The sequence below is a fragment of the Heloderma suspectum genome, chromosome 2, assembly GCF_057233095.1.
Source record: "Heloderma suspectum isolate Gila_16-S chromosome 2, 16-S_ref, whole genome shotgun sequence".
Lineage (NCBI taxonomy): Eukaryota > Metazoa > Chordata > Lepidosauria > Squamata > Helodermatidae > Heloderma > Heloderma suspectum.
The window spans coordinates 14,407,597-14,428,046 of record NC_139459.1 but is presented as its reverse complement, the minus strand read 5'-3'; the positions used below and the strand labels follow the sequence as shown (position 1 = coordinate 14,428,046).

Below are 20,450 nucleotides of genomic sequence, written 5' to 3'. Positions count from 1 at the left end.
TGGGTTCCTTGCAAGAGGAAAAAAGGCGGGATGTAAATTAGGGGTGTGAAAGTTTCGGCTTTGGATTTCTGAAGCATGGTGGCCATGTTTGTTTGTTTGTTTGTTTGTTTATTTCTATACCGCCCAATAGCCGAAGCTCTCTGGGCGGTTCACAAAAACTAAAACCAAACACACAATAAAACAATTTAAAATATACAGAACATTAAAACCACACTATAACAATACAACCACAATAAAACCTAGCAGCAGTGCGGGAGTTTAAAATACAGATTTAAAACAGCAAAGATAAAAATTTAGAAAGCTAAAATGCCTGGGAAAATAAAAAGGTCTTCACCTGGCGCCGAAAGGAGTACAATGTAGGTGCCAGGAGAACCTCACTAGGGAGCTCATTCCAGAGCCGGGGTGCCGCAGCAGAAAAAGCCCTCCTCCTAGTAGTCCCCCGCCTCACTTCCTTTGGCAGGGGCTCACGGAGAAGGGCCGCTGACGATGATCTTAAGGTCCGGGCAGGCACATATGGGAGGAGGCGATCCTTCAGGTAACCTGGCCCCAAGCCGTTAAGGGCTTTGAATGTTAACACCAGCACTTTGAATCGGGCCCGGAAATGGACTGGCAGCCAGTGCAGCTGGAAAAGTACTGGCGTAATATGAGCTCGCAGGCCAGTCCCTGTTAACAATCTTGCTGCCCTATTTTGGACCAGCTGAAGTTTCCGGACCGTTTTCAAAGGCAGCCCCACGTATAACGCATTGCAGTAATCCAGACGAGAAGTTATCAGAGCATGGATAACTGTAGCTAGGCTATCTCTGTCCAGATAAGGGCGTAGTTGGTATACCAGCCTAAGCTGATAAAAAGTGCTCCGTGCCACTGAGTTCACCTGTGCCTCAAGTGACAGTTCTGGATCCAAGAGCACCCCCAAACTACAAACCTGATCCTTTAGAGGGAGTGCAACCCCCTCCAGAACAGGTTGAATATCACCTAGCCAGGCAGAAGAACCACCCGCTAACAGTACCTCCATCTTGTCTGGATTGAGTTTCAGTTTATTGGCCCTCATCCAGTCCATTACCGTGCCCAGGCACTGATTCAGAACAGCCACTGCCTCACCTGGTTTTGATGAGAAAGAGAGGTAGAGCTGGGTGTCACCCGCATATTGATGGCACCTCAGCCCACACCTCCGTATAACCTCCCCCAGCGGTTTCATGTAGATGTTAAACAGCATGGGGGATAAAATAGAGCCCTGTGGAACCCCATGGCACAATTGCCATGGCACAGAGCAATAATCCCCCAGCACCACCTTCTGGAATCGGCCATCCAAGTAGGAGCAGAACCACTGTAGTGCAGTGATGTTATGACAGCCACCACCTTGTGCCACCCCCTAACACCACAGCAACCTCTACTGGTCAGGGTTGATATTGCTTGTGCTTCCTCTTCCTCACTTCCCACAATCATCACTTTGAATCCCACTGCCCCAGACACATCCCACTGTATGCATATGCCCCCAGGCTCATCCCACGAAATGGCTAAGAAGGGAAACTAGCCAAAGCACACGGCTTAGTCCTTGTTGTCATTGTCAAACTGCAAAAGACAACTCCTTGCCTCTCCCCACTCCTCAAAGAGGAGCAAGGGGGAGTGGATATTAGGGGAGAGATAGTTGGGCTTCATCCCTAATGGGCCACCTCCACCACCTCCCCGCCTGTCTTGCACACCCCTAATATAAATGTAATAATAAATAAATAAATCCCACAGTGGCTATCTTCCTGTGGTGAATTGAACTCTGAAATATCTCTTGCATATACAAGTCATGACTACAGTCAACAAGCCATGATTAGGCAGGAGTCAACTGGCCCAAAATCCATCCAGTCAATTTCCTGCCCCGATACTTTTGACAATCTTGAGGTAACTCCTCCACTGAATCCCCACATTACCCAGGAACGTTTTGATAAAATAGGAGGTAGTGGGTGAGCTAAAACCAACATTTTATGAGGTATGAGCTGCACTCAACAATGCATTGCTTTAGTGTTGCTTGGCATCTTTGGTAGGTTTTATGTTTCTGGGGGGGATAACCGGACGTGAAGTGTTAGGAGCATAAAAGCAGAATTGCCTATGGAAACCATGAGCTGTGAAGCAGAAGAGATACTCTGCTCTGCCGTATGGACAAAAGCCATACAGCTTCATTGCTGGAACTTTTTATTTTTGTTTTATTAACCTGTGCCTTCGCAGTGATAAAGTACCGAGTGACCGTGTACACCGGGACAGTGAGTGGAAGCGGGACAGATGCCAACGTCTTTGCTTGTCTCATCGGGGATCAGGGAGACACAGGGGACCGCATCCTGCAGAACAGTGTGAACACTATGAATAAATTTGAGAAGGGCAGTGTAAGTCAGCTTGCATGTGTGTGGCTGTGTTAAAATGCATGGTGATATACCAGCTGTGGAGAAAGAGAGCGAGAGAGAGCGGGGTGGGAGGGCTGACATGGGGTTCAGTTGGTCCAGGCATCAGCATTTGTGGCAGCCAGTTCATTGGTGCTAGTGCCATGGCCACTGAAAACAATCCTAGGAGGAACTGGGAGCTGATTGCTTGGCATTTTATCCCTTGTTCTGCCTGCCACTACTGGCGGCCATTTTGTTGGCACGGGAGGCGGAGGGGAGAGTACTGGGTGGCTTTCCATCAACTGCAGGAAGCCCTTCCTAACCCATGTGGTGGACAGGAGTTGAAGGGCAGGTTTGCCATTTTCCATGTGGGACAGGTCTCTCTCTCTCTCGCTTGCTTTGCTTTCTTTAAGGCAGGGGTGTAGAACCTCAGGCCCGGGGGTCCCAAATCCGGACCACCTAGGGTCACAGTCTTGCCCTCTGGGGTTCCTCATATGGCCACATCCACTTATCCCTTCCCCTAACCAATGATAGTTAGGTGGTTTCCTGGCTTCTGTGCAGTTTTGCTTCCCCGTTCTAAAAGGTTGAAATGCCTCTCCTAAGGCTCAGTTGCTGGCTGCAAGAGCTTTAAGCTACAGTAGGCTGGTGTTTTGTTTTTTTGGCCCCACCCCCTTGCCTTTGGCCTTGCCTTCAGTCCCACCCACCACTGGGACGCGGTCCCTGGGAGATTCTCTGAATGAAAAAGGTTCTGCACCAGTTCTTTACAGGCTCTGAGGAAGGCACCCATTACATAGGTGAAGCTTCTCCAATCATGCTTATGAATGTGGTGTTTGGGAGGGGAGAATTCGCATCACTTCAGTTGCTTGGGATACCTTGTTCCAGTGGTATACAGAAACTCTAGGTATGGGGAAGATAGGGATGTCAGAAGCGCTCGCCACAAACAAGATCAGGTAGGACTAGGAGACCTTGGGGCTCGGAATGCTCACCTCGAAGAAGAGGCAAGCGTTAGATCTCTGAATTCTTCCCCTTCTTGGATGAAAATCTGAGCTGGAGAAGAATTCCCTGCATCCTCAAACCTCCTAAATGACAGCTTTGTGTGGTCAGGAGAAGTCCTGGTGGGTCCTCTTCCTGCTGCACAAAGCTGTCATTTGCAGCCAGGGATGAGCTGGCAAGCACCCACAATCCCTGGCTACAAATGCTAGCTTCCATTGGCAACCAGGGATCATCATTTGCAGAGGGTTAAAGGGAAGGGCAGAATGAGACCATGGGGATGATTGAGTGGGTGGCAGGAATAGCTTCAGATTGGTTCAGAAATTAGCAGAGTTATTTCCTGAGCCAATCCTATGCAAGCCATGCATTGCTCACCTATCTTTAGAGGAGGGTGGTTCTTGATTTGAATCAGGGGTGGGGATTCCTTCAAGGACTGTACTTCTTCAGGGGTAATGTTTTGGGCTGGGATAGGGGGTTCCATTGGTGGGCAGGCTGAAGGCAGCAGTGGGCAGGGTCCACCTCTCTCTCTCTCATTCTGACACTACTTTCTCTCTCTGACCCCCCCTCTCTGACACCGCTTTCTCTCTGACCCCCCCTCTTTCTCTTTCTGACACCACTTTCTCTCTGACACCCATTTCTCTCTCTCTCTCTTTCTGACACCCCTTGCTCTCTCTTTCTATCTGACATCCCTTTCCTTCTCTCTGCCTCTCCCTCCACACCCAGCAGGCCACTGAGAGAGGGACAGGTCACTCTTGCCAGAGGTCTGAACTAATTGCTTGCAGAGGGCTTTTGAAATGATCCTGAGGGCTGTAGGTTACCATCCCTGCCATAAAGAAAAATTGGACTATGGTTTCTGCTGGGTGGAGGACACAAATGTGATAGAAATGTGGTGACGTTTTAATGGCCCAAGACAAGTGAGCAAGAGGGCATGGTTTGTTGACACATTGCAGTTGCTGTGGGGAGGCATTTTTAAATCTCCCCCTGTGGCAGCTTTCACAATGGAGCAAGTGGGCTGTTTGTGCACAGTGGTTTCCCCATGCAAACTGGGCCATTTTTGGAGGTGGGCCTGCTATTTATTTATTTATCATTTATTTCTTACATTTATATCCCACTTTTCCTCCAAGGAGCCCAAGGCAGCAAACATGATCATTCTCCTTTCCATTTTATCCTCACAACAACCCTGTGAGGTAGGCTGGGCTGAGAGTCACTAATTGGCCCAAAGTCACTCAGTGAGCTTCATGGCTGAGTGGGGGCTAGAATCTGGATCTCTTGAGTCCCAGTCCAGTACTCTAACCACTACACTGCATTGGCTCTCTATGAGGTCGAGTGAGACAAATGCTCCCCAAATGACACATTTTGGATGTCTTTAAAGCAATAAATCATCACTTATTTTTGTATGGATAAATATATACTAGCACCACGAAGGACTGGGACAAATTAAGGAATGGGTGGTACTGCTTAGATTTTCTTCCTCATGTACCCAAAATGACCAGAGTCAGTTTTCTCCAATCAGCTGGGCCCCATCTACATCGAACTTTTACTCCAGGGAGGGGGCGAGTCGAGGTCCCTCGTGACAGATGACATAGTCGCGACTTCGCAGCCATCCATGGTTTTCACCCGGAAAATGCAGAGTTCTGAGGAGTCGTTCTACTGCGATTTTCGGAGTTTGCTGTGGTTCCCCTGCGTTAGCAGGCCATCTGTCCCTTCCCCAAACCGACTTCGCATTTTGCAGTGGGTGTGTTGTAGGCATGTGTAGTGCCTGCGTCGCTCTATGATGCCCCTTTACTCCCCCTATCCCTTTGCAGCTGCACAGTTACAGAGGCACAGAGGGGTGTTTTCAACTATTTAATCACACTTTTGCATAGTTTTGCAGCTTCGTATTGTTGCAACAGTTGTGGATTCAGTACCCAAGGGTTGGGCAAGGGGGTGTCTTGGGGAAAGACCAGCATCGCACCGGCCACCATTTCAGAGCGATGGCTAGGCACGTAGTACTCATGCTTGTGAGTGCAAACCATCGCGAGAGTCTCGGGCTGGGGAGCTGACAAACTGATGGTGCGGAAATGAAGGAGCACAAAACACCCACTTTTTACTAAAAAGGGACAGAAAGACACAGCAGAGCCCCTCAGATACAAAAGAGCCACTGAAGTGTTGCAGCCCCACACTCACAGGACTGCACAGCTGCGCATTTCAGTAAAATGGCAAAAAAAAGAGGGCACAGCAAGTCTGTAAGGGAAGCGCACAGTACATTGGGAGTGTATCGCAGGGCATGCTGACTCGAAGCTGCATTGCTGCGCCGTTGCAATGGGGTGGGGAGTCAAAACAGTGCCATATAGATGTGGCCCTGGTGTAGCAGTTTGTGGCGATTTAATGCAGCTTCTATGCAGTGGCGGTAACATGTAACAAAGACAAAGAGGTCTGCACTTTTATGCCACAAAAACACACAAAGACAGTGTCTCTAGCGGCTTATAAATAACTTTAATGTAGCCTTTCCTTCCCCTTCATGGATCACTGCCTTGTTGTGGCAAAGGGGCTTGCGTAACTCAGTGAAGCCATAAGCTATGCTGTGCAGGGCCACCCAAGATGGACAAGTCATGGTGGAGAGTTCTGACAAAATGTGGTCCACTGGAGAAGGAAATGGCAACCCACTCCAGTATTCTTGCCAAGAAAACCCCATGGAACGTAGCACAAGGCTAAAAGAGATGACGCCGGAAGATGAGCCCCTCAGGTCGGAAGGTGTCCAATATACTACTGGGGAAGAGCAGAGGGAATTTCCAAGTAGCGCCAGAAAGAGTGAAGCAGCTGGGCCAAAGCCAAAAGGACACTCAGCTGTGGATGTGTCTGGTGGTGAAAAGAAAATCCGATGCTGTAAAGAACAATATTGTTTAGGAACCTGGAATGTAAGGTCAATAAATCAAGGTAAGCTGGAGGTGGTCAAACATGAGATGGCAAGATTGAACATCGACATCTTGGGAATCAGCGAACTCAAATGGACAGGCATGGGCAAATTTAATTCAGGTGACCATCATATCTACTACTGTGGGCAAGAATCCCTTAGAAGAAATGGAGTAGCACTCATAGTCAACAAAAGGGTGGGAAAAGCAGTACTGGGGTACAATCTCAAAAACGACAGAATGATCTCAGTACGAATCCAAGGCAAACCATTCAACATCACAGTAATTCAAGTCTATGCCACAACCACTGATGCCAAAGAAGCTGAGGTTGATCGGTTCTATGAAGACCTACAACACCTTTTAGAACTAACACCAAAAAAAGATGTCCTCTTCATCATAGGGGATTGGAATGCCAAAGTAGGAAGTCAAGAAATCACTGGGATAACAGGCAAGCATGGCCTTGGTGTACAAAATGAAGCAGGACAAAGGCTAATAGAGTTTTGCCAAGAGAACATGCTGATCATAGCAAACACTCTTTTCCAACAGCACAAGAGGCGACTCTACACATGGACGTCACCAGTTGGTCAATATCGAAATCAGATTGATTATGTCCTTTGCAGCCAAAGATGGAGAACCTCTATACAGTCAGTAAAAACAAGACCTGGAGCTGATTGTGGCTCAGATCATGAGCTCCTTGCTGCAAAATTTCGGCTTAAATTGAAGAATGTAGGGAAAACCACTAAACCATTCAGGTATGACCTCAATCATATCCCTTATGAATATACAGTGGAGGTGAGGAATAGATTTCAGGGATTAGACCTGATAGACAGAGTCCCTGAGGAACTATGGACGGAGGTCTGTAACATTGTTCAGGAGGCAGCAACGAAATCCATCCCAAAGAAAAAGAAATGCAAGAAAGCCAAGTGGCTGTCTGATGAGGCTTTACAAGTAGCTGAGGAAAGAAGGGAAGCGAAAAGCAAGGGAGAAAGGGGAAGATATACCCAACTGAATGCAGAGTTCCAGAGAATAGCAAGGAGAGACAAGAAGGCCTTCTTAAATGAACAATGCAAAGTAATCGAGGAAAACAATAGAATGGGAAAGACTAGAGATCTTTTCAAGAAAATCGGAGATCTCAAGGGAACGTTTTGTGCAAAGACGGGCATGATAAAGGACAAAGAAGGCAGGGACCTAACAGAAGCAGATGAGATTAAGAAGAGGTGGAAAGAATACACAGAACTATACAGGAAAGATCTGAATGTCCCTGATAGCCATGATAGTGCAGTCACTGAACTTGAGCCGGACATCCTCGAGAGTGAAGTTGTTGCAGAACCCAGAGTCAGAGAGACCACGGAGTGAAGGAAAAAGAGATTTTTTATTTAACGCGCGGGCTTAAGGCTGGAATCATTTCCAAAGAGCCAGAAGCCCCAATTTACATTAGCACATTGGTCTTATAGACATTGTGACACATATGAAACGGCTCCTCCTCCCCCTCCCGCATGGGGTTGCAATCCTCAACATTTCTTCTCTTAGCACTATTGTTTATAATACAAGAACTGGGTTATAGGGTAGCCATGATAAGGAGAGAACAGAAGAGAACAGCAGAGAACAAGATATACAACTGTATGACCTTTGACAAGATAAGGAATTCTTGTGTCTCGTCAGCTTACAACAATATATTCAAAGGAGAAAGAGCTCATCAAGAACATGAAGCATGAGACTGCATGAGGCTACTTAGACTGACCCCCGATATGGCTGCTATATTCCCCCCTTAAATGCATAATTTCATTACAATTATAGCATTTCTGATAACTATACAAAGCTTTTTGTGTCATACATATTACTTAGCCTTTTGTTGGGCTATTAGAGCGTAGAGGGCAGCAGTTTTACTAGCTGAGACATAAAACAGATTGGTTAAACAGCGCATAAGACAAGGAACGCAGAGACATAACAGTACTTTTATGAACAACACTGGTAGAATTAGGATGAACAATGCTTTTAAGCTAGCTAAGATCTGGAAGCCAAGGGGTCAACTAATTGAGCTAATTGTTTTGTCTTATTGTTTTGTTAGCTACTATATTGTGCAGCTTGTTGATCTGTTCATCTACAGCATTGCCATTATCAGTTAAGTTAAAACAACAGAGCTTTTGGTGTGTCTCACAACTTAAATGATGAAGAAGGAAGAGGTAATCTATACCAGCTCTATTTTCTAGAACTGCACCTTTTAGATCACGCAGCTTTTTATTTAACAATGACAATGCTCGTGAGGTGGCATTTATGCTTTTGGCTAAGCTGCAAGCTAACCGGTTGATTTCCAGACCATCAGCCAAGGCTAAACCTGGAACCTTAACCAGTGACATTGCTAAGGCCAATTTTTCTGAGTCAGAATATAACTGCACATGACTATTACAATTTTTGGTTAGTTGGAGTGCTCGAGGCTGCCGTCGACGGATTTTCTCGGGCTACAGGGGAAGAATTGGCACCAGTTCAATTGGCGGCTGAGGCAACATGTGTGGTTATTAGACAAGTTGGCAGGAATGAATGACCAAGTGCGGGAACTACATGTCTAAAACGATCCATGAGGCAAAAGTATGTGGGCATCATTAAAAGATAGGTTTTGAATTTTATTACAGTGGAAGGGGGCCAGGGATAGCTTTATATTTTCTGGAAAATTTTTTTGACAATTAAGCATTCGTGCACACGTAGCATTTGTTTCAGCAATGATGGGGGTGCATAGAGTGAACTCTGTAGGGGGTAGTATCTTTGCAACTACGCCCCAATTAGCATTTTGGGAATAAGTTAAACTTACACCATAAACTCTTAACATGGTATCTTTTTGAATTTTCTCAGGATGTCTACAGACAGGTATTAGGCAAGAGCTAATAAGCCTGTTTGCAGGTATACCTCTTGGCAAACAAAAAAGTTTTACTCTCGTGATGTTAGCCAGGTGAAGCCAGTAATTATCAGCAAATCACTGGGACAAACTTTTTTTTCCAGGGGCAGACCCCCCTTTTGCACCTTATTAAGGAAACACAATGCAACACTACTAACACTACAACACGCATGTTTGATCTTCTTTGGGATCTGACCGTACGCTGGGCAGCTATTCACCTGGCAAGCTGCAGTAGGGTCTAGTCCCCTTCTTCAATTCTCCAGTTGCAGGTCTGACCGTACGCAGGGGGACAGTCTCTCGGTGTGTCCACAGTAAGGTCTAGCCTGAGTCTTCTTACTGCTTTTTCAGAATGATTTTTAAAGGATTTTCAGGATTTTTGTTTACAGTCTACTCTCCCCCTCTCGCTGTCTTGACTCATGTCCTATGTATCCAGGGTTTAATTCTAGCTGCTTTGATAGCTGCGGGGGTGGAAAGTATGACAGTTTTCAGTCCTCTCCATCTGGGAGTCAAAGGGTTATTTTTCTCTCTTTAACTCATACTTTAACTCTTGGTTGGAAAGGATGAACTTCTGTGATGGGAATGGCTTATTTTTTTAAGACAAAGCGACGCTGGGCTTGAAGAACTTCGTTCAGTGTTTGAACTTCTTGTTTAAGGCTAACGTTTGCTTGCTTTTGATGCTGCTCCAGTGTCAATTATGAAGTCAATGTCACGGCCCCTCACAGTCAATGTCACGGCCCTTCTCAAGCTGTCTCCCTCTTCGCCCATTCTGGCCCCTTTGTTTTTTTCCTTTGTGTATTTGATTTATTTTATTTGGGCATTCATGCCACTAATGTCCATCTTGTCCACACTGGGCACACTGGTTCTTTTTTAAGAATCTTCTGCCTCTGCCGGGTCTTCTTCTTTTCTTTTTTCGTCCATGTCTTCTTGGGCCTCTGGGTTGAGGGAGGTATACTGGCGATAGGCATTTGAAAGACGCTCTAAGTATGCTCTGGGGCCTCGGTGGCACCTTGCAGCACTTTAGACACTTTGGTCATATTAACTGACTTCTTCATACCTGCTTTCATGGCTTTTAACAGCAGGGTTTGATACTGGGTGAGGTGCTCTAGCCCCACTTGTGTTTTGGGATTCCAGCGAGGGGGGGATTTATTTACAAGGAGACTTTATTGGGTAACTTACAGCACACAGGCGTACTTAATTGTTGGATCAGACAGCTTCTCTGAACCACGAGCTATTGGGCTAAATGGGTTTTTATACCATACATGTTACCCATGAGGCAGCACAACCCTAGCAAGCATTTTCAGCATAGGCTAGAAGTGTTTGGTTCTCAGGCACAGCTTCCTGTAAACAACTTCGCTTCCCAAAGTGCTTGATAACACTTTTATTCATTAGTATGGGAAGACAAATTTTTTCTCTTTCTTTTGCTTTCTTTTTCTTTGCTGATCTGCCTGTATTGCAGATCATGTTTCAAACTTTTTACCTAAAACTTTCTGCTCCATGCACCAGCCTTGTCTCTTTATTTGTCTTTTTCAAGTTAAACTCACTTACTTAAACCTTTCTGCCTTACACTAGTCCCAATGACACACATTTGGGATAGGCTCTTCTTCACCTTCTAGTTACATTTTCTTTATCTTAAAGAACTATTACATTATTGTGGCTACTTTACCCCAGGTAATAAGCTCCAGGCACAATCAGCTGCTTTTAATTTACCCTGGGGGCAACTATGGCCACGCTTCTTTTTTACAAATGTTTTTTTCTTTGCCTCTTGCCTTTTCTTTCTTTTTTTTTCCTCTCTTCTCTATCTGTCTGCTACTTTCTCTATTCCTTCTTTTTTACTTGCTTTTGTCTTTTCTCTACTTGACTTTGTCTTTTCTCCTCGTCATCCATTGGGAACCACACTTAGTATCATTTGGAGTTGCAACTAACACTAATTTGCAAATATCACATATATTTCATGATATTTAAGAAATCATAAAATATACACAACAAACTTTTTTTGCAATTTAACACAATGAATGGAAAACACTTTTTGCATGGTAAGGCATGATGGAGCAGATCCAGCAATCATACTGCTCTTCTGGCTGAAAGCTCAGGGCCCATTAAAATTAAGGGACGGACATACCCACACACGCAAAGAGTTCTAGGTCACCATTTTTGCATTGGCAACTCTATGCTGCATGAGTTCTAGCAGAAGGAAATTTAAAAGTTATAGATCAAACTTAGCCTGCTGTACACTGAGCTGACTACAAACATAGACACACGGTCCACAGCGACGAGAGTTCAAGTTTATCAAAAGCTTCACAGCACTGTCCATGGCAAGTCTTTGACAATTTAAAATTTTAGTTCATGTGCAGAGTGTCTCTAAAAAGCCCAGATGATGATGGAGGCAAAGAGTGAAGGCTCTGGGCAATGAAGATGCGATGTTTCCAGCAAAGGCTCTCCACTTTTGCATCAGTTTAAAAAGGGAAAGTGTGGCCCTACACCCCTTCTGACAGACAAGGGCCTTTAACTTTTTAGCAAGGCCTCTGTCTAAACAGAGCGGCACAGCTCAGCTCTCTAGCCATGACACTTTAACTTGGGCAACTCCTCTGTAAATTTTATTTTACTTCTGTCAGGTTCTCTCACAGACATTTTAAAAACTTACTCTTTTTTTTTTCTCTTCTAACCTGGTACACGAAAGCACTGAAACACTGAGTGCTGAAACTCAGGACGCTGGGGGGTGATGGGCATCGCCTTATACTTGCATTTTTCAAGCAGCCATTAATCTTCGGGGAGGCGGTGGGGTGATTTGCAGGACTTCAAAGGCAAGCTTCTCAGTTTGTTTGTATTTGTAAATCCCAAGCTTAAAACAGGACACGATGAGGTACAGGGCAGCCAAATTCTTGCTTTGGCACGGGCAACAAATAACTCGGTTCAGCTTTCTTCGCTGGGGTCTCAAACAGGAAAACAGTCTTAATTTAAAGTTGTAACATCACTGACAGCGTCAGCCAGCCAGCTACACAGATCTCATTGTTTTTCAAGACAGTTGCTCCAATATCTTCTTTTCTTCTCAATCAGGTTGGGTCTCCCAGCTTACACAGTTTATTGCAGCTTTCAGGAGCATGGCAGTAGCGTGATTTTGGCTTGGCCAGGAACATGCTGTCTGGTTTCTCGGTTTCTTTAGCACACACATTTAGGCAGTGTAACACTGGACACTCAAATCAGTGAGATTTCTTCATTGCAGGGAATCCCACGGCAAAAGCTTAATGGTTACGCTCTTCAGAAATCATATAGCTGATGGTCAGTAGCTACAGGCTCTATGCAATTTTAACACAGTTCAAAGCTAAACACGGTTACCTTGACAGAGATCTTCAACATGGTCTTTCCGCTTCATTCTGCTTTGGGACAGTCTTATGGCACACTTTTCACTCGAAGAGGGGTCTAGCCTGTGCTCTGGGGGCTGATTCTTCACCTTTATTTTCTATTTTGCCTTTATCTTCTGGGTCTTCATTTTCAGTTTCCATTTCTTAGGGATTTTATCTCAATTAGGCGAGGTGATGATGTTGTACAACTCAGAATGTTGTGGGCAATTTTCCTGCCCCCCCTCTCTCGGCGCGCTAGGCTAACAGCTACTTCTTCGGCCTTACACTCTCACGCTCCCACGCTTTGTTAAAAGCCAGACTGTCCTGCAACATTTTTCTAATTAACAGCCTCAGATCTTGTTCTTTTTTTCCTCTCAGCTCGACCTTGAGCTTTTTGCTGTTTTCTCTTTCTATTCTGAATCTTTTTTAAAAAAACCTTTTTCCTTCTTTGTTTGACATACATCTCAAGGGGGTGCAAGGTTTGCTTCCCCCACCACCCATAGCCTCCCTCCTAAATTGAAGACAGACACAATTAGGGAATGGGAATTGGTCAGTGAGTAAGGGGTCTCACTGGCCGACACAAGAGGATTTTTCACACCACGCACTTTGCTACTGGCCTGGGCACCCGGACGGTCAACGGTATGCGTCAGAAACCGCAGTAGCCACTCACACAATCATCAATCTCTCCACTACATCCATATGTCCCTGCCACCCACTTTTCCCACTTTTTACCAGAGCGGAAAGCGGCTTCCCCAGCTTCCTCAGCTTCCTACTGAGTACTGGCGTGCTGGGTACTGGCGCCCACTCGGGGGTGTGATCAGGCCCCCCTTCTACCCGCAAGGAGTAGGTTCTTTTGTATACGTATACCACCAACACTGACCTTCTTCATAAGGCGGGGCCCTCTTTTTTTCTGCCCAGTGGCCTTTCTCCCTAAAGGCGGGGCCCTCTTTTTCCCATATACTTGCCTTTCTCCTGAAGGCTTCCAATGTGGGTTTCAACTCAATTGCAGCTGCGATACAGGCAGGGCTCAAGTTCCTTCCTCCGCTTCCCAAGGTTCTCTTGCTGCTCGCTGCCGTTTGGGCGATCCCGGTGCAGGCTTTCTCCCATTCACTCGACAAAAAGGTCGGTGGCGCCAAGAAAGGGAGGCATGTGCCGAGCTCGTCCTCCTGGTGCGGCGATCAAGAGCAGGCAACTGCCACCTGTCTGGCTCAGAGCCTGCCACATCCGAGTCACGGCAACATTTATGTTGCAGAACCCAGAGTCAGAGAGACCACGGAGTGAAGGAAAAAGAGATTTTTTATTTAACGCGCGGGCTTAAGGCTGGAATCATTTCCAAAGAGCCAGAAGCCCCAATTTACATTAGCACATTGGTTTTATAGACATTGTGACACATATGAAACGGCTCCTCCTCCCCCTCCCGCATGGGGTTGCAATCCTCAACATTTCTTCTCTTAGCACTATTGTTTATAATACAAGAACTGGGTTATAGGGTAGCCATGATAAGGAGAGAACAGAAGAGAACAGCAGAGAACAAGATATACAACTGTATGACCTTTGACAAGATAAGGAATTCTTGTGTCTCGTCAGCTTACAACAATATATTCAAAGGAGAAAGAGCTCAGCAAGAACATGAAGCATGAGACTGCATGAGGCTACTTAGTCTGACCCCCGATATGGCTGCTACAAAGTCAAGTGGGCCTTAGGAAGCATTACTAACAACAAAGCTAGCAGAGATGACAGTATTCCAGCTGAGCTATTTAAAATCCTAAAATATAAGATGTTCCTGTTAAAGTGCTGCACTTAATATGCCAAGAAATCTGGAACACTCAACAGGGGCCACAAGACTGGAAAAGGTCAGTTTACATTCCAATTCCAAAGAAGGGCAATGCCAAAGAGTGTTCAAACTACCGTACAATTGCGCTCATTGCACATGCCAGCAAGGTTATGCTCAAAATCCTACAAGCTAGGCTTCAGCAGCATGTGAACCGAGAACTACCAGAAGTACAAGCTGGGTTTCGAAGAGGCAGAGGAACTAGAGATCAAATCACCAACATTCGCTAGATCATGGAGAAAGCAAGAGAATTCCTGAAAAATGTCTATTTCTGCTTCATTGACTACGCTAAAGCCTTTGATTGTGTGGATCACAACAAACTGTGGCAAATTCTTAAAGAGATGGGAGTACCAGACCATCTTACCTGTCTCCTGAGAAACCTGTATGAGGGTCAAGAAGCAACAGTAAGAACCGGACATGGAACAACTGATTGGTTCCAAATTGGGAAAGGAGTACGACAAGGCTGCATATTGTCGCCCTGCTTATTTAACTGATATGCAGAGTACATCATGAGAAACGCCGGGTTGGATGAATCAGAGGTCGGAATTAAGATTGCTGGGAGAATTATCAACACCCTCAGATATGCAGACGATACCACCCTAATGGCAGAAAGCAAAGAGGATCTAAAGAGCCTCTTGTTGAGGGTGAAAGTGGAGAGTGCAAAAGCTGGTTTGAAACTCAACATTAAAAAAAACAAAGATCATGGCATGTGGCCCCATCACTTGCTGGCATATTGAAGGGGAAGAAATGGAAGCAGTGACAGATTTTATTTTCTTGGGCTCCAAGATCACTGCAGACGGTGACTGCAGCCATGAAATTAAAAGACACTTGTTCCTTGGGAGGAAAGCTATGGCAAACCTAGACAGCATAGTAAGAAGCAGAGACATCATCTTGCTGACAAAGGTCCGTATAATCAAAGCTATGGTTTTCCCAGTAGTAATGTATGGCTGTGAGAGCTGGACTATAAGGAAGGCTGAGCGCCGAAGAATTGATGCTTTCGAACTGTGGTGCTGGAGAAGACTCTTACGAGTCCCCTGGACTGCAAGGAGGTCAAATCAGTCAATCCTAAAGGAAATCAACCCTGAGTGCTCATTGGAAGGACAGATACAGAAGCTGAAGCTGAAATATTTTGGCCACCTAATGTGAAGAGAAAACTCCCTGGAAAAGACCCTGATGCTGGGAAAGATTGAAGGCAAAAGGAGAAGGGGGCGGCAGAGGATGAGATGGCTAGATAGCATCACCGATGCAGTCTTGAATTACTGTGATGTTGAATGGTTTGCCTTGGATTCGTACTGAGATAATTCTATCATTTTTGAGATTGTACCCCAGTACTGCTTTTCCTACCCTTTTGTTGACGATGAGTGCTACTCCATTTCTTCTATGGGATTCTTGCCCACAGTAGTAGATATAATGGTCACCTGAATTAAATTCGCCCATGGTTGTTCATTTTAGTTTGCTGATTCCCAAGATGTCGATGTTCAATCTTGCCATCTCATGTTTGACCACCTCCAACTTACCTTGATTCATTGAACTTAAATTCCAACTTCCTAAACAATATTGTTCTTTACAGCATCAGACTTTCTTTTCACCACCAGACACATCCACAGCTGAATGTCCTTTTGGCTTTGGCCCAGCCGCTTCACTCTTTCTGGCACTACTTGGAAATACCCTCTGCTCTTCCCCAGTAGTATATTGGACACCTTCCGACCTGAGGGGCTCATCTTCCGGCATCATCTCTTTTAGCCTTGTGATACGTTCCATGGAGTTTTCTTGGCAAGGATACTGGAGTGGGTTGCCATTTCCTTCTCCAGTGGACCACATTTTGTCAGAACTCTCCACCATGACCTGTCCATCTTGGGTGGCCCTGCACGGCATAGCTTATGGCTTCACTGAGTTACGCAAGCCCCTTCGCCACAACAAGGTAGTGATCCATGAAGGGGTTGTATAAAATAGCAAGCCCTGAATATGTGTACTGCTACTCATCAAAGATAGCCATATCAACTTAACAGCTTGAAACCGTTTTAAATAAACCAATCAGAAAAACAACAGAATTTGGTATTTTTGCAACCATTGCAGAATAGCATTAAAAAAAACACACACACACAGAGCAGATAGCATTTTTTTTAAATTGCTGTCATCTTTGCAGCCAAATGAGCAAATACTGAAACGTTATATGGAACTGTGGGTCAAAAATAGACATTATTTAAATCCGTATCTAGCAGCTACATCTTTTTTTTTTACTCTAGAGTAGGTAAGGGGGGGCAAGCCAGATCTTAAAAGCCCCCTACCTCCCCCTGTACGGTGGTCCTGATTGGAGGCCCTGCACCAACTCTAGATTAAAAATGAAAAAAAAAGCTGCTTGATATGGATTTAAGGTGATGCCACTTTTGGTCCTGTATGGGCTCTGCCACTGAGAAAGAAAGAGAGAGAAAAAAGCCTCGGGCTTTCTTATTATGGAGCAGTATTGAACTTTTTGAAGAAAGATGAAAAACCAATTAATTCTAATGTCCTGATAAACTGCGCTGTTTAGGAAGTAGTGATCTAAAATCTCCACCACCTTTTTCACTGCAGACAGTCTCTCCCCGTATGGTATTTGCGCATAATCTTCTCACGCACTACCATTTGATTAGTTTGGATCTGTACTCGATTATGCCACAAGTTGTTTCTCTACTGATTTAAGCTGAAAGCAGATGAACTGTCTACAAAGGCAGAATACAAATATCTCTTCCTGCCTGCAGCAAATTTGTCAATTAGATGATGTCGAACAACCTTTCCCCAACAGGGTGGCCTCCAGAGGTGTTGGACTCTAGCTCCCATCCACCTCAGCCAGCAGGGTGTCTGGTTGGTGAAGGCTGATGTAAAAAGAAACAATAGTCCATCTTTTCCCCGGAGGCCCTGCCTTTCCTTCCTCAAGCTTCATTAATTTTCATTCACTAATCTTCATTAATGACCTTCATTAATGGTTAATTTTCAATGCACAGTGTTCTTTCCCCCTGATCCTTATCTCGTTCAGCTTGATTGCTGTGATAAAACCTACTATTACAGCAATCATTATAAGCAGCTTTTAAAACAACAACAACAACAACAACAACAACAACAAGCATGTTTTGCTTTTGTGCTTGCCCTCACAACATCCCTTAGAGGCAGGCCATTATTCTTATCATTTTACAGACAGTACAACTGAGGAAAGCTCAGTTGCTTAAAGCAACACAATGTGATTAGGGCCGAAGGAGGACTTGAATCCATTTCTCCCAGGTCCTAGTCTTTCTCTCTAACAGTCTGAAAAATGCCTTCTTTTCTTGTCTCCTGCCACCTTGCATTTTAACTCTGCTTCTTTTCTTCTTCTTCTTCCCTTCTGCCAAAGGCTGATGAGTTCATCATTGAAGCTGTCAACCTGAAGCAGGTGAGAAGGGTGAGGATAGGGCATGATGGCAAAGGAGGAAGCAGCGGCTGGTACCTTGGCAAAGTGATAGTGCGGGAAGATGGACAGCCAGAGAGTGAGGCTCAAGAATTCCCCTGCTACAGGTACTAAAAAATGGCTATGGGGCTCTGCCATGCTCTGTCAGTTGGCTGAGCATTCCAAGACCTCAGGCCGTCCTTTTCTTTCCACATGATGTGGGCCCCTGGGCTATAAAACCTGAATCCTCCCTTCTCTCTAGTCTTTCTTCCAAGGGACAGAAAATGATAAAACAATAGGGGTAGTGACACACATCAGTCGCCACAATAGTAGCACAAAGGCCTGTAAAAACATCATCACTGTCCTGTGGGGTGAATGCTACTGAAACAAGTAATCTGAGGCTATCCTAGCCTCTCCGAGAATGATACAGACAAACAAACAGGCATAAATAAATAAAACTTAATCTTGGGATGTCAGAGGGAACCCTAACCTGAATGGTGGAGACTGTGCTTTGAATGTCTGAGGGCAAAGTTTAACATGAAGGGCCCATAGCTCAGAAGCAGAGGAGCATTGTTCAGGGAGGGCCTTCCTGGAGTCCCAATTTGGCCCTCCGGGGTTCCTCAGATGGCCCCCTTCCCTTGCCTCCACCCCCTTTCTTGCCATAGTTGATCGTGTGGTGGTTTCCCAGCTTTTGTGGCATTTTTCCCCCCATTGTAAAAGGTTGAAATTACTCCCCTAAGGCTTAATTACTGGGCACTAAGAGCTTTAAGCGAAAATATGCTGGTGTTTTGGTATTTCTGGTGTTTTTGGCCCCAGCTCCTTTTGTCTTCAGTCCCACCCACAACTGGAATGCGGCCCCCGAGAGCTTCTCTGAAATGGAATTTGGCCTTTGGGCTGAAAGAGTTTCAGCACCCCTGGACCAGATGAACTTTGAGATGCCTCCCAAGTCCACGATACTAAGTTGTGGTAGAAATGGTTTAAACACACATCCTCAGCCCGGAAAACAAACGCCAGCGAATGCATGTCCTGGCCATTTCCCCAGACTTTATAGTATAATCGAGTGAAGACAAGCAGACATGCTAAACAATTAAAGGGACCTGCATTCCAGCTATGCATGCCAACAAGTCAGCAAAGACACCCCCACACACACTTTTCATACAAAAGGGGAAAAAATGACTGTTTGACTTGCATGGATAACATTACTAAGCTTATTATGAGATATTTAAAAAGTAACTACAAGAAAATGCTCATAAATTACACTGTTTCCCCCACCACACACAGCAAGTTAATCCTGAATATATCCTCAAAATGGACCTGGAAGCCTTGCTAAAACTCTCTCCTTCCACAACTGAAACCTCCCCCTGTCCTTAGTGAAATCTGGCGTGGCACCCTTCTTCCAGGTCAGTCCGTGGAATCTTTGGTTAGCCAACTGGGTGGAAAAATAATCTTGGACACCCTGGATAGCTGCACCATATGCAGCTGGTTATACTATTACTGAGTTACAGCATAAGGCGAATACATATATCCTACAGAAGCAAAGTCCAACATTGCAGTGCTGTCTGGTTCACTGACACAGGGCTGACACCACTGTCATTTCCTTGTCCATGGGAGTGGGGGGGGGGGGCAGGGGGATGTACATGGAAAACATGGATGTTGGAATTTAGAATCTATGTGGATCTGGCAGGAAAAATCTGAAATCAGTCATGGACAAAAGTGTGGTCCTCCCTTGTAGAATCCATATGTATTTGGCACAACATTTATCCATATATATTTTTCCATGGAGAAAAACACACACACGTTAACAGCACAATCGTATGCATGTTTACTCTGAAGTCACTTCCATGGTTTTCAATGGGGCTTACTCATGAGCAAGTGTGCATAGGATTGCAAGCCAAGGCTACAATCCTATGCACACTTACCTAGGAGCAAGCATCATTGAAAACAGTTGGACTGACTTCTGAGTCAAAATTCATAGGATCAAGGTGTAAGACTGCAGTTACATGCACACTTACTTGGGAGAAAGCCCCATTGAATTCAGTGGCATTTACTTTGGAGTAAGTATGCATAAGTTCAGGCTTCTAGGGCAGAAATCCCAAAACATATATAAATCCTATTGAAATGCATGGGACTTCTGGGTAAACATGTCGGACTGTGTTGTAAGATGGAACTGGTCTTGAGTGGTTGTACCTTGTGACTTGGTCCATGCTCCTCACATTTCCTAAAAATATTTCTAAGATTCTTCCTAAGAATCTTGAGATGTTGTTGGAAGTGTGAAACACTGATCTCCTGATGTCATTAAGATTCAGTATGCGAGGGAAAAGTACAACCCTGGCAAAAGCAGGAATGGCTCATAAAGCAAAAGAATTTAGAACTGCCCCCACCCCGGCAATTTTTTAAAGAAATGGTATTCTTTCCTTTCTCCTTTTCAACCCAGTGGCCTTGTAAAAGAAAATGGGAACTGTGCAAATAAAGCCATAATTTGGTTCTACTTTTTACATCATCTATGTGAGCATCAACCAGTACGTTCACTCAAGATTAAGGAAGCAGTAAATTCTAAGTAAGGGTGCTCCCAGATGAGATTTGCCTGTGCAATCATCCCGTCTCCCAGAATTTTGCTGGGGGTGGCTTCAGACGTCATCATCTTCAACCTGTAACCCTCCTGTGTTTTCCCACCGCTTCGTCCATATTTTTTCTTATCAGGAAAAAAAAAACTGTTGAGAGGGAAAGGATGACATGTCATGATACCTTAT

At 45.0% G+C, this 20,450-nt stretch overlaps 1 protein-coding gene across 1 annotated transcript in view; it reads left to right on the top strand.

Annotated features, from left to right (window-relative positions):
* The window catches only part of LOXHD1 (lipoxygenase homology PLAT domains 1), a 260,472-nt gene that overhangs the window by 85,523 nt on the left and 154,499 nt on the right, over positions 1–20,450 (top strand). Inside the window, exons 14-15 of the mRNA XM_084829637.1 lie at positions 2,215–2,369; positions 17,668–17,828. Coding sequence (XP_084685763.1) covers positions 2,215–2,369; positions 17,668–17,828 — 316 coding nt within the window. The remainder of the gene's footprint in view (positions 1–2,214; positions 2,370–17,667; positions 17,829–20,450) is intronic.